The 18,223-nt window shown below is 34.0% G+C and overlaps 1 protein-coding gene across 1 annotated transcript in view; it reads right to left on the bottom strand.

Annotated features, from left to right (window-relative positions):
* The window catches only part of LOC111404762 (trihelix transcription factor PTL-like), a 25,143-nt gene extending 17,996 nt beyond the window's left edge, over positions 1 to 7,147 (bottom strand). The window contains exon 1 of the mRNA XM_023033524.1: positions 6,986 to 7,147. Within this exon, the coding sequence (XP_022889292.1) occupies positions 6,986 to 7,147 (162 nt within the window). The remainder of the gene's footprint in view (positions 1 to 6,985) is intronic.
* Positions 7,148 to 18,223: the final 11,076 nt, after the last annotated feature.

Below are 18,223 nucleotides of genomic sequence, written 5' to 3'. Positions count from 1 at the left end.
GAAAATGAAGAGGTGTGACTTCGTGTCAACTTCGACCAAATATTCGGACTTAATTCGATGGTCAAATTACAAAAGTAAATAGACCAACTTATTTTACTCATCGAGTAGATCGTCGTGATATATTTGAAATCTCGAAACCGATTCCGAATATATGAGAATTTGCAGTCCAAAGTTAGAAGGATGAAGTGATGCAACTTTTCAAAATGATGTAGGTTTAAAATAAAGTGTTGCAATTTTTCATGAAAAATGTTAAATTTGGGATGTGTCCCTTCACCCACATCCTTTCAACTTTTATATATAGGACCCTTTGGACGTTCATTTGAAATTTCATATTATTCATTTCATGTCATGTTGCATCAAATACTTTGTAGAAGTCATTATATCCTGCATCCAAATCATGGTTATGGTAGAGAGGGAATTCCGTTTAAGTTCGTTAGTCGAAATCATTTAGAGTGCTTCTATGACTTGACGTGGTCGTTGTATCTTGAGAAATGATTGTCGAAAAATCGTTAGCATCGATTGCAAATTCATATTAAGGAAAGAGTGTCAAACACTTACCTCGGCCAATCGCATCACTTGCATCTAATTCTCCTTATTTTTGGTTTCTTTCATCATATTTGATTTCAGAGATTAACTAATACTCTTTGATTTCATGTAAGGTTGAAATTCAAGAATGGAATGGATGAATCTATACTCACGTTTTCGAAATCAGATTTAGTAAGTCAAAACTTTGATTTGAATTCATGAATATATAAGGTATTTTTTGTGAATATAATATACACAATATTAGTGCATTCACCAACAATAAATAATATTTTCATTTTTATATTTTGTCCTAATTATTTAAAAGTGCCCATTTATTGTGATAAGGAAATATTTTATAGAGCACAAACGATGTCTGTAGTTGACGACGGTGCCAAATATCCTTAAAAATAATGATTGTAAAATGACATTCATTTGTAAAGGATAAAAACTATATTATGTAAAAATTGTGAAGAATATTATGAAATATTTTAAGATCAAGTTGGATCAAGAGGTGTGTCCTTTTGTAGGGTCGTGTCTCTTGAGAGCACAACTTTTCAACCTATGGTTGATTTGTTCGTTCAAGTTTGAATATGGTGAATAAGGTGAATATGTACCTTGTTATTTGACATAAAATGAAATTATCATGTGAAATATCGTGATAAGTTACATATGTTTGGAGAAGTTGCAATTCTTGTGAATCAAAATGCTTAGCCCTCTTCACTGTTGAAATTGACTTCATTCGTGATACCAATTAGTTTATACATGGAAAACATTGCTGGTCTATATGATGGCCATGATTTAATTTGGATGATCAAATTAAAATAATTGGATTTAAGTATGTTATATGCAACTTTAATTGAAATAAATTGTGAGTTGACGACCACTATTTTTAAAGTACTTAAGCTTTCATGAAGCATTCGATACGGATATTATCTAAGAGATAAATGAATTGAACTATGAAAGATTTGCTGAATCCTAAGTTCAATTGTAACCCAAAGATGTGGTGAGCTATCATAAATGCTCATGAACTTGAATGAAAAGTTCAAAACTTGTGGATACAACATTACTAGATTACATATCTATTCCTAATTGAGGAATTGTAGGGGTAACTCAATTTAACAGTTACATTTGCTTCTATCTTATAATCATAGAAAGATATCTATATATAAAGGTGGAAAGATAAAAAATCCTGATACTAATTATAAGGATGATATACACTAAGTCTAAAGTGAATTAAATGAGCGGAAGCCAAGTGTTGCGATTTTTGGACATGCAAGAACAATTGAAATATTTAAAGAATATTCATAAAGTCGAATGCACTGTAATGTTTCAATGATGATATTGAATGCCCATGATTCTAAAATCTACTAGTAAACATGGTTGATTAGTGTAATAATTAGATAGAAGTCCTCTAAAAGTGTTGTTTGGATTTAATTAAGCTTTTGATAAAACTAATAAGAAGCATGTAGTTTCATGAGAGGATTTCTTGGTGATGATATTTTGTATCTATTAAATGAAATCAATCGTTGGCTAGAAATAATTGATAAGATACTAAGTCACATATAATGATAGGTCTAGACATATAAGTCATAGAAATAATACCATTAAGTAATTGATCTCAATGGTGTAAATTCGTAGTACCTTTAAGAGATTTACCGAGACATTATGTATACTGCATATCAAAAGGAATGGGATTGAAGCCTACTACGTTAGAATCCTTGTAATGATAACCCTACCTTGTTGACTATAGATCCCAAGATCTTGATTCAAAGGGATAACTAAGTTATAAGGATTCCATGAAGCACTAAAGAAAATAATTTCTTAACTCATTTCTATGATATTAAAGTGCTTTCTGCAGAATTATAAGAGGTTAAGACAATCTTTTAATGATTCATATATCTTGATTAAGTCAAGTGGAGTAGGACAGAATACTCTTAATAAGAGATTACCTATATAAGTGTGAAGTGGGGCCGCTTCAATGAAAATTATTTAAGGCTTGAATTCTCTAAACACTCGCAGAACCAAGAAGGGTTCAAGGTCAAAATAAACCAAGTCATGAGAAACAAGTACGGAGTAGGGAAAATATCTGTGTGAGTATCGTTGTCTAAGTCTTGGCTTACACTAAAGGTTGAATGGTTCAAGACATCACATTCACCAATTAGCCAAGTAAATTCGATGGTATTTCACTATGGGAGGTTCAAAGCTAAAAGCTACCATCCCCGATTTAGTGGCTTCCGGTTCTCTCTACTATGTATCACATCATAGCATTACATCTGCATACTCGAATTTTCATTCATGTGGGGGTTTGTTAGAATTGGTTGAAAAAATTAACCGAAAATTGGTTAAGTGTAAAACTGAGAAAATGAAGAGGTGTGACTTCGTGTCAACTTCGACCAAATATTCGGACTTAATTCGATGATTAAATTACAAAAGTAAATAGACCAACTTATTTTACTCATCGAGTAGATCTTCGTGGTATATTTGGAATCTCGAAACCGATTCCGGATAAATGAGAATTTGCAGTCCAAAGTTGGAAGGATGAAGTGTTGCAACTTTTCAAAATGATGTAGGTCTAAAATAAAGTGTTGCAACTTTTCATGAAAAATGTTGAATTTGGGATGTGTCCCTTCACCCACATCCTTTCAACTTCTATATATAGGACCCTTTGGACGTTCATTTGAAATTTCATATTATTCATTTCATGTCATGTTGCATCAAATACTTTGTGGAAGTGATTATATCCTGCATCCAAATCATGGTTATGGTAGAGAGGGAATTCCGTTTGAGTTCGTTGGTCGAAATCATTTGGAGTGCTCCTATGACTTGACGTGGTCGTTGTATCTTGGGAAATGATTGTCGAAAAATCGTTAGCATTGATGCAGTGCAAATTCATATTAAAGAAAGAGCGTCAAACATTTACCTCGGCCAATCGCATCACTTGCATCTAATTTTCCTTATTTCTGGCTTCTTTCATCATATATGATTTCAGAAATTAACTAATTCTCTTTGATTTCATGTAAGGTTGAAATTCAAGAATGGAATGGATGAATCTATACTCATGTTTTCGAAATCAGATTCGGTAAGTCAAAACTTTGATTTGAATTCGTGAATATATAAGGTATTTTTTTGTGAATATAATATACACAATATTAGTGTATTCAGCAACAATAAATAATATTTTCATTTTTATATTTATTAATGCAGAATACTGAGTATAATCCATCTTGCCAAACTAGGAGTAATAGATACAAATGCAGACGTATACGATTTTCTCCACGTCTTCCAATCAAATTAGGTTTAATTAGTTTATTATAATTGTCTAAAGTTTAATTTAGACCGTGAATTGAAAGATTAATGAGAAAATGGACAACATTAAAGGTACTTTACTTTGTTGGTCAAAAAAAGCTTGAAAATTGTAATTAGAGTATGGCAAATATGAAATTCAAAGGATGAGAATATATAACCCTTTTTTTTTTTTTTTTAACTCTCAAAATGTTGTAAATAATCCGTGAAAAAACCATTTGCCAGCATTCACATGAATCTGCAAGACGTGAGCCCATTTATGCAAGACTTTCCCAACCCATAAAAGTTTAAAAGGAGAAAAATACACAACTATTAGAGTATAAGAATCATATTTAATATCTAACAATTTTATAAAATAGTTTCAAAAATCAGATGCAAAATGCAATATAATAATAAATAATATAATCTAAATTATGATAAAATATAGTTTAAAATAGATTCTATAAAATAGATAATATATTTAAAAGATATTTATCACTCTCCCCACAATAAAACACCATATTTCTCTCTCTGCACACCCGATTTCCAAAATCGTTGCAATTTCTCCCTAAATCTTTGATTTTGAGCCAAAATCGAGGAATAAAGTCGAATAAAGTCAACGAGAATTTTAAAATTATCATTTTTATGAAGCTGAAGGTCGTTGGTAGACCATTTGAATTTGCCCAAAGCAAATAATGACAGTCCTTGACAATTCGAAGCCCTAACAAGCACGTTAGTATTTATTATGGTCGAATCGAACTTATGGCATTTTATGAAAGTGAAAGATTACAATAATTTATTCTTTTAGCAACTCAAAGGCCAGAAGTTGGTTTTACTGAAAAATGAAGAGATTTCAAACTTTAATAGAGACAAGAATTCTGGGATTTATGAAGTTGAAGTGAAGCTTTATTTGCGGATTAGGCTGTGAAATCAAAACAAATGAATGTTTGTGATGATAGCCACACATAATAAAATTTCCTTTTACAATGGTAAACAAAGAAGTGGGCATTAGGGGCAGACCCAGAATTATAGTTCAGTGGAGGCGAGATAGAAATGAACTAAAATAAATTATGAAAGAAACCAAAAAAAATCTAAAAAATTACATTTAAAAAGGTCCAATTGAAGGTTTCTGAAAATTCAGTGGAAACGGCCCATCCCACTCGTCCTTTAATGGGTCTGCCCCTGGTGGGCATGTTGTGGATTCTGTACTATTGTATGTATTCTTGGGAAGGCCTATAAATAATTTTGGTGGTACTAGCTATTCATAATAATTTGTAATTTTGATACACGTATATGGAATGGGTTTTAATGCATCTAATTGCATTTTGAGCTCATTTCATGTTGTTAATTCATTATTTGGTGATTTTTAAGTTATATTCCCCATTTTTTTACCTTACTTCCTAGTAAAGAATCTCGAAAATTAAATGTTGAAAAATGGAAAACTAAAATCATTTTAGAAGAATAATATAAGACCTCGTCCTGGGTTGTTGAATCCAGCTGCACCAGAAAATTTTGTTGAAAGAAAGTGGGTTCTGTATACAATATGGAACAGAGTTTTAGCTTCAATTTCGAGATCGTTGGTAAAATTACTCGTGTCAATCATCCCTTGTTAACCAACCAGGTCTATTATAACATTAAATATTTGTGACCAGACATGTGTAAATTATTAATGTTTAGAAATAGGTATATATTCAGTATAATTGTCTGTGACCAAATTTATCTTGACTTTGATTGTACGCGTTTAGATATTTCTTAAATGTGATTGTCTGTTACCATGCCAATCTTAAATGTGATCATTTGTGACCTATTTTGTCTTAACTTTAACTATATGTGATCAGTACCATCTAAAACATGATTGTATGTGACCATATTTGTTTTAATAGTGTTTTGTGATCTAGCCCATGTTTGAACTCCATTCTTTTTTATAAAAATAAATTTTTAAATTATATATTGATAGGAAATGTGTGGTTAACAAATAAAGAAAGTTTTTGAATTTGGTGTAATATTATTTTATTGAATAATATGTGGTTGAAATAATATCAAAACACTATTTAAGAATGTATTTTTTTCAAAGAATGAGTATCAAACAAGGGCCTAATATGTGAACAATAACTTTTTGTGACCAATTTTATGTTAATTGTGACTCTTTGTAATATTTTATGTGTTAATTGTGACTCTCTGTGTCAAGTTTGTGTTATATGTAACTATCTATGATCATGTTTGTTTTCATTATGAATGTTTGTGCCCTATAATGCGTTTATTATGGCATATTGTTATCTAACTGTTACCTATTGTTGCCTAACTACAACTTATACTAATCAAAGACCCATATTATAGGAACAATCCATTTCTTGACCACAAATTAGAAATTTTATAGATTACAACTTACTTTTAATGTCACAAATTATCAAATTAATTGATCATAAGTTATTTATCGATCATAAATTAATTGATCTCAATTTATTTCTTGATCACAAATCACAACTGTAATAATAGGTTAATTGATCACAATTTTTTTTTTTTTTTTGGTCACAAGTCACAAATTTTAAATATCACGAATTAACTGGTTTCAACTTATTTTTCAATTAAAAATCACAAATTTTACAGGTCACAAAAATATCAAAGTAATTGGTCACAAGTTATTTTTGGATCACAATTTATCTAATTAATTGGTTACAACTTATTTATCGATCACAAATACATAAATTGTAGGTCCCAATTACAAATTTAATCATTAATCACACATTTTTCGATCAGATATTATTTAATTTATTCGTTTTTTCACACAATAACCCTATAATTGGCCACAAAAACTATTCATCCGACCAATTCCATTCTAACACCACCAGCATCACCAAAAAATACTGGTATAATCTCACCACCACCGCCTCCAAACGCACCACACATTGATCACCACTACCTTTGACTCTCCACAACCTTCGACCTAGAGGTGTCAAGACGGACGGGCCGACCAGAGCCGTGAAAACTGGCCCGGATCGACCCGGTACCACGGGCCAACCCGTGATCTGAGCGGGCGGTTCACGGGTCAACGAGGTGTGACCCATGGGTTTCGCGGGTTGCACCTTCACGGGCCGCGGTTAACCCGTTGGCCCGTGAAAAAAAAAATTAAAAAATTTTGAAAAAAAGGGGTGGAGCCATTCGGCCTGCTAGCTCCTACCTGCAAGCAAGCTGGTAGGCAGGTGCTGGCATGCAGGCTACGCCTGCAACAGGCGTAGCCAGTAGCCTGCATGCTTTGAGCCCCATTATATCTCATTACCATCCCACTTTTTGCCATTTTTTCAACCACACGTGGGCCCCATGTGTCAAGGCCAACTGACATTGCAGTTTACATGTGAAATTGGCTTTGAATAAACAATTAATCTACATGACTAAAAGACTACAATAACCCTACAATATTAGGTGTCAAAAGAGGGGCTATGCATTGGGGCGTAATTTTGTAAATTAATAATTAAAGTGGAGGTGGTTTTGGTCCTTACAATTTCCAACGATCATTTCCTCTGCCGGTTTGTACCTGTGTGCAGACATGGGCCTACTTTAGTAAAAAAAGTTGGGTTGAAAAATGAAATTAATGAGATATAATGGGGCACAAATAGGGGCTAATATTTAATTTTTTTTCCTAACGGTAAAATCGGATTTCATCTATAAATTCAAGTTAATTGGTAATATTTATCTCACTTTCAAAGTTTCAATTGCAAATATCATCACCATCTCTATTATATTTCTTTCTTCTCACTACTAAACTGTTTAATATTACTATATTAAGGATTCTCGCGATTTTCCTTCTCAAAATCCTATTTTCAATGATAGTTGCTCCCCAATAAATTTAGAAGATGATAATGTTGTAGAAGTTGGATCATCTCAAAATTCAAGGAAAAAAAAACAAACACCAGAGGTGTGGCAAATTTTTACAGTAAATGAAAAGGATGGAAAAGCAGTATGCAATATCTGCAAAAAAAAAAAATTATGTCTGGAGATATGGTCAAGGCACCGGCACGCTACGGAGACACAAAGAGAAAAATCTAAATGAAACAGGACATTTGGATCCTAGACAAACTCAAATTACTTTTACTCATTTTGTTCTTATTCATAGGAACGAATGCGAGTTGGGATGTCGGAATTTTTAGCAGCTCGTGAGATGCCCTTCACATTTGCAGAAGATCAATATTTTGAAGAGTTCCTGCAAACGTACATTCAACCTTCTTACAGGAGTGTAAGTAGAAATACTGCTCGTTCTGATTCTATGAAATTATTTCATTGAGAATTTAAAAAATGAACTTAAAAAAATTGATGGAATTATGTGTTTCACGTCTGATTGTTGGTCTGGACGAAATCATAATGGTTATGCTTATGTTACAGCACATTTCATTGATAATAATTGGTTATTAAATAAGAGAATTATTGCTTTTCGTTTACTTGAATATCCACATAATGGTGTAAATTTGTGTGAAAACTTATTACAAGTTTTTAATGAATTTGGTGTGTTAAATAAACTATTTAGTGTTACCTTTGATAATGCAAGTGCTAATAATGCACGTATTGAGCTTTTAATTAGAGCAGTTACACCCATATATGATTCTAAATTATTTCACATGTGTTGTGTTTGTCATATATATAATTTAGTTGTGCAAGATGGTTTGAAATTAATAACGCCACAAATAAGTATAATTAGAAAATCTATTAATTATATTTCTTGTTCAGATTCTAGACAACAAGAATTTGCAAAAATTTGTAAAAATCTTGGATTGAGAAAAAGAAAATTTGTTGATGATGTTCCTAATAGATGGAATTCAACTTTTTTAATGTTAAAATCATGTGTTGGCTATATTAATGCTATTAATGCATTTGTTAATTCAAAGCAAAATCAATTTTTTATAACTGATTCGGACGGGGAAAAAGCATTTAAAATTATGAAATTTTTGAAACCTTTGTATTAGGCAACAAAAGTTAGTTCTGGAGTTTATTATCCAACTAGTAATCTTGTACTTTTACAATTAGTAGAAATTGGTGAACAGATTTCATCATTTAGAGACGATCCATTTTTCTTTCAAATTATTTACTCAATGGAGGAAAAGTTTAAAAAATATTATGAAAACATGCCACTAATTTTTCCAGTGGCAGCTGTAACGGATCCTTGCATTAAGTTGTTTGGAGTTCATTGTGCTTTAGAATCACTTTCTGAAACATTAGCTTTTAACATAAATATTACAAATCGACAATTGGATATTTTTATTAATGAAATGTATAACAACTATTTTATTAAATATGGTAACAATGAAAATATTTCTTCTTCTACAAACTCTAGTACAACTTCTAAAGGCAAATCTTCTTTTTTCTCCATAATAGCTAAGAAACGTAATGTTCTTGATTCTTCATCTACAACTTCAACTGCAAATCCAAATACCACACCTGGTGAATTAGAAAGATATTATCAATTTGATCATTATAGTTTAATACCTGAAGATGATGAAGTGGATAATTTAGATATTTTACGATGGTGGAAATTAAATGAGTGGTCATACCCTGTATTATCTAAAATGGCACGAGATCTACTAACATTTCCAGTCTCAACAGTGGCATTCGAGTCTGCTTTTAGTGCAGGTAACAGGGTATTAGACGAAAGAAGATCTAGACTTAAAGAAGATATTTTGGAAGCTCTCATATGCGTGAAAGATTGGATATTCGCGGATCGAAGGATGCAAGATAAAATTATTGATGATGTTGCTGAAGACTTCAAAAATTTTGCAATTCCTGAAGATTGATTGGGAAACAAATATATAATTTTTGAACAACTAAATTATAGTTAAGTAGGTGCCAACCTAGTTGGGATGTACTTAAATTATAAATTATAGTAAAAGTAGGTGCCAACTTAGTTGGGATGTACTTATGCTATAAATATTTGATAATAGTAATTAGAAATGCAGTTAGTTGTTATTTGTTTAAGTTAAATTTAACTTTTCAAAGTTATAAATAATTCATGTAACATTAAATTTGAATTCTATGTAAACATTTTTTGGTATAATTATGAATTTATCATTTTGTTCAATTCTTTGCTTACATTTAACAAAAAAAATATTTTTTGCTATAAATTTGAAAAATTCTATATTTTTATAATTTTATTTATACAATTATATGGGCCAAATCGGAATAAACTACGACCCATGACTCGCATGGGCTTGACCCAGATGGGTTAGCGGGCGGACTTGGGTTGTAGTTCAAAATTGTGGGCCGATCCGGAACCAGCCCGAAACCCGTAACGGGCGGGCTTTTTTTCATGCAGGCCATTACGGGGCTCATAAGTTGGCAGACCAACCCGGCCCGGACCACCCGGATTGACACCTCTACTTCGACCCACCACCACCAACCACTGCAATAGTAGGATCACAATACACACATATCGGAGTCGTTTCCATACATAGAACTGGCACACATACACATTTAAAAATCAGATCTACAGATTCCCCAAATTAAAAATTCTGCAACAAAGATTCTTATAGAAATGGTAAATGAATCACTAATTGAGTACGTGTATAGAAGCAAGTGGGCGTTTTTCGGCAGTTACGTCGCTGGTGGTGATAAGTGGGAATTTTATGGTCCTGGTGGCGACGAGGGGAAGTTGTACAGTAGAAAGAGCTATTTGTATGTTAAAGAGAGAGAGTTTTGTTGTGGAGAAAGAATGAGTTGTTGTAAAGAGATATTATCTTTTGGAGAGAAATTAGGAAGATAAATGTAATTTAATAAATATATATTAATTAATTTAATGAATTTTAATTATTTCCTGATTTATGAATTTAAAATTACTTCATCTTATTTTTGAATAGTATACTTCATACGAAGGATTTTGGGTAAATTTCCCGTTTAAAACGGATATCAAGATGGGCTAAAACAATAAGACTTAAGTAGACCCGACGCAAACAGTAGCACAACTGATGATTGGTGTCCTTGGTGTTCTATTTGGTTTTTAAATATTAAAGATTTTAACAAGCAATCACTTTTACCCTCAATTTTCCACTTTTGGATTTTTGAGTATCGAACAATATAAAGAAATAAGTTTAAACTTTGCTAATTGTACAATAAATTTAGTCTTGACCGACACTAATAATATAGCGATTGCACCACTGTTTTTGACGCAGACAAGCGTACATTATTCTTCTTTTATGATTTAACAAGCACAAAAAATTGTCAATTCTTTCTCCTATTTAACCTTATCCATCGAGTCTCTTTCAAAATTGTGTTCCCCTGATGTGTGTCAAAAATCATGAAGATAGCAAATCAGTTCATTATTCCATTATTATATAAATAATAAAGTATGATTTTAGAGTTTGATTTGAGTAGGCCCAAAACATATTTGGTGTTTTAATGTTTTCCAAATGGAGAAAAAGGTTGTTAGTGGGATTGGTTGTTGGAGTTAAAAGTGATGGATTTTAGGGATAGAAATGATAGATGTGAAATTTTATATTTTTGAAAGAACAAACTTTACTCCTAATTTTTATTTTATCGAGCAACGTGTGATTTAAATATTTAATAAGGTATGGAAATATTGTGAGATCTCCATTTTGTTATTCTAGCTTAATATATGATACTTTGCTTTATATCTATTTATAGAGTCTTTCTATTAGAACTTACAAACAAGTAAACATTTATATAAAGGGTAAGTATCCCATGTTGAATTAATATGAAATAAATATACAATATATAAGGAGTACTTCAACTATTACTTTTAGTTCGAGTGACATTTTAAGATTCATAGCATAACTCTGACGAGAAATCAGCTCCCGATTCCAAAAAATACCGTATTCTCCTACTCATCTTGTTTCTGTTAACATCTCGACTCAAGCTCACAAAAAGGGAAAAAAAAAAATGATCCCTCGTCGCCTTCAATTTCATACCCTCCTTAATGTTACAATCTTATGGGCGTCCTCCAAAACCTTGTGTGATGCATGGTCTACTTTGGCTACAACTTATGTCAAACCCTATCATGGTCGAATCAATTGTCTGTCCTCATCAAAGGCCCTCTTACTATAACTGAACATCTTTAAGTAATGAAGAGTAAGTCGCTTTCAACCACTCTCCTATCCAAACTGAGAAGATCTTACTACTAAAATCCTTGATGGAAAGATTATCCGTGTTGTCCGTGCTGGAGGCACTGCAATCAGATTTGATGAGCTTAATGAGAAATTACTTAATTTTGAGGCTCATTTCCAGTCCATGACCGGCAAACAACTTCAACTTCCAACGTCCACTGTCTCCAAACCCCTCTCTTGTCGAGATATTTGATCCGATTAAGTTGCAAATGAGCATACAGATATCAATATTAGTGTTCTCCAATGAACCACCATCTTTCGAGGGTACGTTAATGGTGAATCATATAAATATCAAATAAATAAATATACATAACTCACTCCCCTTAATAAGATTAACAATTGAAGATAAAATTTGACGTCTTAATAGTTTCTTTAATTAGCCCCCATTTTTTGTAGCTTATAAGGTCAATAAAAATTTAAGTCAAAGTTAACCATTAATTTTAACCACGTATTTTCATGGGATCGGCAACTTTTTAACTACACATTTTATTAAATATTATTAAAATTGTTAACACACTAAAAGTGCAGCCCAAATCGAATAGCCCAAGGAATGAAACCCAATTGAGGAATTTCCAAATCAAATAGCCCAAAGAATGAAGCCGAATTGGGCAATTCAGGATAAAGGCCCAGACAAGGTTATTAATGAATGCAGTGAAAGCCCACAAACACAGTAACAACATCGCTCAAGCTTACAAGACGCCCAAGCTTACAAGACGCCCAAAATCTGAGCCAATGAAGTGACTTACAGTCGCCCAGAGCGATGACCCTGTTCTCACCCATACCTTCGAATCGTCTGGGATCTTAGTAAACATAAAATGTTATCATTATCCAAAAATACCGTTATTGAAGCAGTTATTGAGTAACCTTATCACATTCCACGATTCAAGGAACCCAGTTGAAGGCGGTTGAACGACAAAGAGTAGTGGCAGCAGTTAGAGACGGCAGTTCCACGACAAGTTAGCCACCATAAAGAAAGTTGATAGTTATAAAGCAATCAAACAATTTTCAAGCGATTTGTCACGAAAAAATTATCAAGGGAATATAAAAGGAAGAGAAGACAGAGAGAGAAATGACCCCGAATCAAACACTCTCAAACAGAGAATATGTAATTTCAATTTCTTAATTTAAACTTAAACATTTCTTTCAGTACTCGTGTGCATGCACCCCTTGGAGGCATTCTGTTTAGTTCCAATTGTAAATCATCACCAATAAAACACCCCTTTTTGGAATTTTGTCTCAAGAGATTTGTTCCTTACACAATCGTCTGATCCCTTTTTAATTGTTAGTGACTACCTGAGCGAAACAATTTGGCACGCCCAGTGGGACATTGGTGTTTGGTGTTGAAGATACAAAAGGTGAAACAATATGCCTCACAAATATGATAAGTAAGCAGCAAGTCAAAGAGGAGTCCAGTCTGTGATCGAGCGATATGAGGAGCAGCATAGCTCTCCACGAACAGAGTGATAGAGTCAGAGTAGTCACAGTCGTTATGAACCAATGACAGAGTTGAGCCCTTGAACCATCGTGCATTACTTGGAGAATTCACACAGGATGTCGTTGAACAGGTAAATCTACGAAATATTCATAATATGGAAAGATTTACCCAGAATGGGAATGCACATTATGACAACATGGCCAAACAATTGAATACTTTGAATGAAATAATGAATAAGTTAGTAGGCCAAATTTGTCAGCCAGTTGTACCTCTTGCAAATCACTTTCAAGTTAGGATAATTGTGGGACATAATCCCCCAATCCTAAGTCCAAATCAAGGGATAGAACTACCTTTTGATCCCTCTACTTCAAACTAGGGGGATGGTGTAATGCCAAATCAGAATAGTGGTAATGGTACAGCTAACTTGGGTGGTAACCTAAATGTAAGAGACAATGTCCTAAATAATGGAGAAAATGCCCTACGTATTAATGATGGAATAAATATTCAGGCTAACGGTAACAATGGCCCAAATCAAGGCAACTTTGTTGCCAACCAAGGACCAAACATCAGGCCTCAAGCAAATCAATCGATCAACCAACCTGTAGAAATTTCATAAGAACCCAACGTCATGTTGAGGAATCAAATTATGGAAATAGAACAGGATCAGGTGGTTTTTGGTGTACGTCCTGTCATTAGACCGACTTACACAAAGCCATATCCTGATTGGGTAGACCAAGTATATCCATGGCCTAGAGGGTATAAAGTGCCATAATTCTCACTATTTACCGGTTTAGGAGAGGTGTCTACTCTAGAACACATAGGGAGATTCACACTGCAAAGTGGTGAAGTAACAGACTATCATAAAATGAGGTTGTTCCCTAGTTCATTAACAGGAGTAGCTTTCTCCTGGTTCATCAATTTGTCAGCGAACTCTGTTCAAACATGGCAACAATTGGAGTAATTGTTCCATGCTCAGTTTTATAAGATTGAGTCTGAAGTTACTTTGGCCGATTTGGCAAGTCTGCGTCAAATGCCAAACGAATAGGTAGAAGGTTTCCTTCAAAGGTTCAAGACAACAAGAAGTAAATGTTTTGTACCTTTGCTCGAAAAGGAGTTTACAAAATCGCTCAAAATTGTTTAAGCTTTGATTTGAAAAAGAAATTCCAAGACAAGGAATTTCCTGATCTTTTTCAATTGAGTGCAAACGTGATTAGGTATGAACGATTAATAAGAGAAGAAGAGCAAATGAAAAATTCTAACAAGGGGACTTATTATAGAGACCCAAATTTTGATGTTCATACCATTAATGACGAATATTACGATCAAGCCGAAATGTGTTTGATCGAATTAATTAAAGGAGATACGTATACTTGTCCTATAATGGCTAAACCTAGACCGTCGGGCAAGGATAAGCCTATAAAAGATGAAAACAAAAAGGCTAAAACGTTCTCGTTCGATGTAACCAAAGCTGACCTTATATTTGATAAACTATATAAGGATAAACAGATCAAGCTGAGCGATAAACATAAATTGTCAAGCCCTGAACAAGTTAAGGGTAAAAAATATTGTAAGTGGCATAATGCATGGTCACATTTGACTAACAATTGTTTGGTTTTTCGCCATATGTTACATGATGTCATTGAATCAGGACGAATTACGTTCGAGGACAAGAAGAAAATGGTAGTGGATGAAAACTCTTTTCCACAACCACTTGGGGTGAACATGGTGACGACTGATTTCAAAAACAAGTTGTCAAAATTCAAATTGGTTATAGATGACGGGGAAGAAGACCCTGAGCCACATCCCAGTGTCTTTGAACGTATCAAAGGGAAGGAGCCCAAAAAGGATGAAGACGTCCTGTGTGCAAGATGCAAAAGAGAAGTGAGTGCAAATATAGAGAAATCAGGGATATGGCAGCATCACCATCACCCTAGTTTTTTCCCAAACGCTCAGCCTGATATAGGGCGATATACATCATTCTATAGGGAACCGCCTTTTGAGAGGCAATTTAGGCCAGTAAATAATGGGAGAACATTCAGGCCACAACCTCGCCAACCAAATGTATGGCATTCGTTCCAATATAACGCAGGAAGGGTGATACTCTTCAATGAGATGACTAGAACCTAACAAAGACGTTTTCAACGGAACTATGGACGAATGATGAGGCAACAACAGAGAATGTCACGTCCTAAAGCACCTAAACTACTTGAGATAGTCAATCAAAATGTTCTCAAAGACAGTAAAGAGACTAGTACAGGTGAATCAATGGAAGAATTGTCAGAAACTTCTTCTGGGAGATCGAAGTTTGAGCGAGACAGAAGAGATGGAGAAGATCCAGATCAGCTCCTTACTATTCAGTTCAGTACGTTACCTCTTGTCATGGCTAATAATTACTTACTAGCCAATGAGTTCAAGAACAAAGAGAAAGAAGAAGAAGAAAGGAAGGATAACGAAGAAGAAGCATGTGTGCTGGAATGTGAAGAAGGTCAAACTTCTAGAGGGGCCTACGATAATGAAGGGGATGATGGTATGACGGACATCGAAGAGGAAATTGATCTGGAAGCAGAAAGAAGAAAGAGAGGGGTATCGCACAATACTTTGTTGAAGCAACTACATCGAGAGGGGGTTCGTGAAGTGGACTTGTTGGGGGAACCGTTTGGGCGTTCTTTCGATTATTACGTGCTGTACGGGATGCCCAAAAAGAAAAAAAGAGTTCCTCGCTCTGAAAAGTATGGATCACTTCCTAGAATTATGCCTCCTCCCACATGTTAGGTAACCGAAGAAGAAGCATTAGAAAACAGTAAAAATGAAATTCAGGAAACAGAAACTCAGTGCGACATACTGCACGTTGACTTATCATAAAAGGATAACTCAACAGAGGACAAACAGGAAGTGGAAATAGATGCTTCCGAAAATGTTATTTTTAAGAGACCAGTCATGAAGTTAACTAAACACTTGAGACCATTGTACGTTAAAACTTTAGTTAACGGTATACCTGTGGCAAAAGTACTTGTTGATAATTGAGCAGCTATAAACACCATTCCATCTAGGATGATGAGGAAATTTGCAAAGACAGAAAGTGATATGATTCCAACGGAAGTCATCCTTACAAGTTTCAATGGAGGAGCAACTTCAGCTAAAGGGGTTATGCCATTAGACATAACTATACGGACAACTACTAGAACCACAATCTTCTTGGTAATAGATGGTTCTACTAGTTACATTGTGTCATTAGGAAGAGATTGGATACACGAAAGTCGTTGTATATTCTCATCGCTCCATCAATGCCTGATTTTTTGGAATGATAAGGGTGAAGCAGAAGTGGTGCAGGTCGATCATAGGCCTTTTATCGCAAAAGCAAACTCAGTAGAAAGGTTCATGTACGAAGGAAATTATGGACCTGTCAGAGTAGTCCAAGATGGAGAAAAAAAACTCAAATTGTTGCACAGAGTGAAGAGCCGTTTTCTGTAGATGCACTCACTAAAATGTTCAGTCAAATGAGGTCAAACATAGTGACCCTAGAAGAGCCAGTAATTGGCAAAAGAGTAATCAAGGAGTTTTAAATGAGTTGTAAGCAACAAAAGCAAATGGCTGATGTTCAGGCCTTCAAAACCAAATTAATGGCTTTCAATAAGAAGCGGCCTTGGAAGCATTGAGAGACAAATTGGCAGTGTTCGAGTTGGAACAAAATATTGGCCAAGAAGTCAATAAGGTGGATTGTTTAGAAGAAGAAGTGCCTATAAGGGAATTGGACGATGAAGTAATGAGGATCACCAAGTCTGGATAAGCTCAAGCACAGGACCCTCTAATTAAAGTGAATATTGGCAATGAAGGAGAAGATCGCCCAATATTTGTCAGCCAGATGCTCGATCAAGAGGTTAGTGATAAATTAATCGCTTTATTAAAGGAATATAAGGATTGTTTTACTTTGGAATATGATGCTTGGTTTAGATAGAGGTTTGGTGGAATATAGATTATCAACCAAGCCAAATTTTAAACCTCATAAATAACCTCCTAGGCGTTTTGCTCCTAATGTACTCCCTGATATTAAGAAAGAAATAGAGCGATTATTAAAAGCGAGCATTATTAGAACAGCCAGATATGTCGAATGGTTATCCAATATCGTGCCAGTACTAAAAAAATGGTAAATTAAGGGTGTGCATAGACTTTAGGAATTTAAATATAGCCACACCCAAAGATGAATATCCAATGCCCACGGCAGATTCTTTAGTGGACTCGACTGCCGGACGCGTAATGTATTCCTTCATGGATGGGTATTCAGGATACAATCAAATTCATATAGTTGAGGAAGATATACACAAAACTGCCTTTAAATGTCATGGGTCTCTAGGATGTTTTGAATGGGTAGTTATGCCTTTCGGCCTGAAAAATGCAAGAGCAACTTATCAAAGAGCGATGAACTTGATTTTTCATGATATGATAGGCAAGTTTGTTGAAGTGTATATAGATGATATAGTGGTCAAATTCATTAAAGAAGAGGACCATTTTGAACAATTGAGATGTTCATTTGAGCGAATGAAGCAATATAAACTAAAATTGAATCCCTTGAAATGTGCATTTGGTGTTAATGTAGGAAACTTCCTTGATTTCTTAGTACACAAAAGGGGGATTGAACTTGATAAAAATAAAGCGAAGACCATTTTAGAGGCCAAATCACCTAGCAATAAAAAAAAATTGCAAAGGTTTTTAGGCCAAATAAAATTTTTAAAACGCTTTATTTCTAACTGTGCAGGGCGATCTAAAGCTTTTTTGCTGCTTTTAAAATTGAAAAATCAGGACAAATTCATCTGGAAAGAAGAGCATTAAAAGACTTTTGAAAGCTTAAAGACATATTTATCAAGTCCACCAGTGTTGGTGT

Source organism: Olea europaea, chromosome 11, assembly GCF_002742605.1.
Source record: "Olea europaea var. sylvestris chromosome 11, O_europaea_v1, whole genome shotgun sequence".
Taxonomy (NCBI): Eukaryota; Viridiplantae; Streptophyta; class Magnoliopsida; order Lamiales; family Oleaceae; genus Olea; species Olea europaea.
Note: the sequence above shows the minus strand (reverse complement) of the source record. Positions and strands in the feature narration are given on the sequence as shown.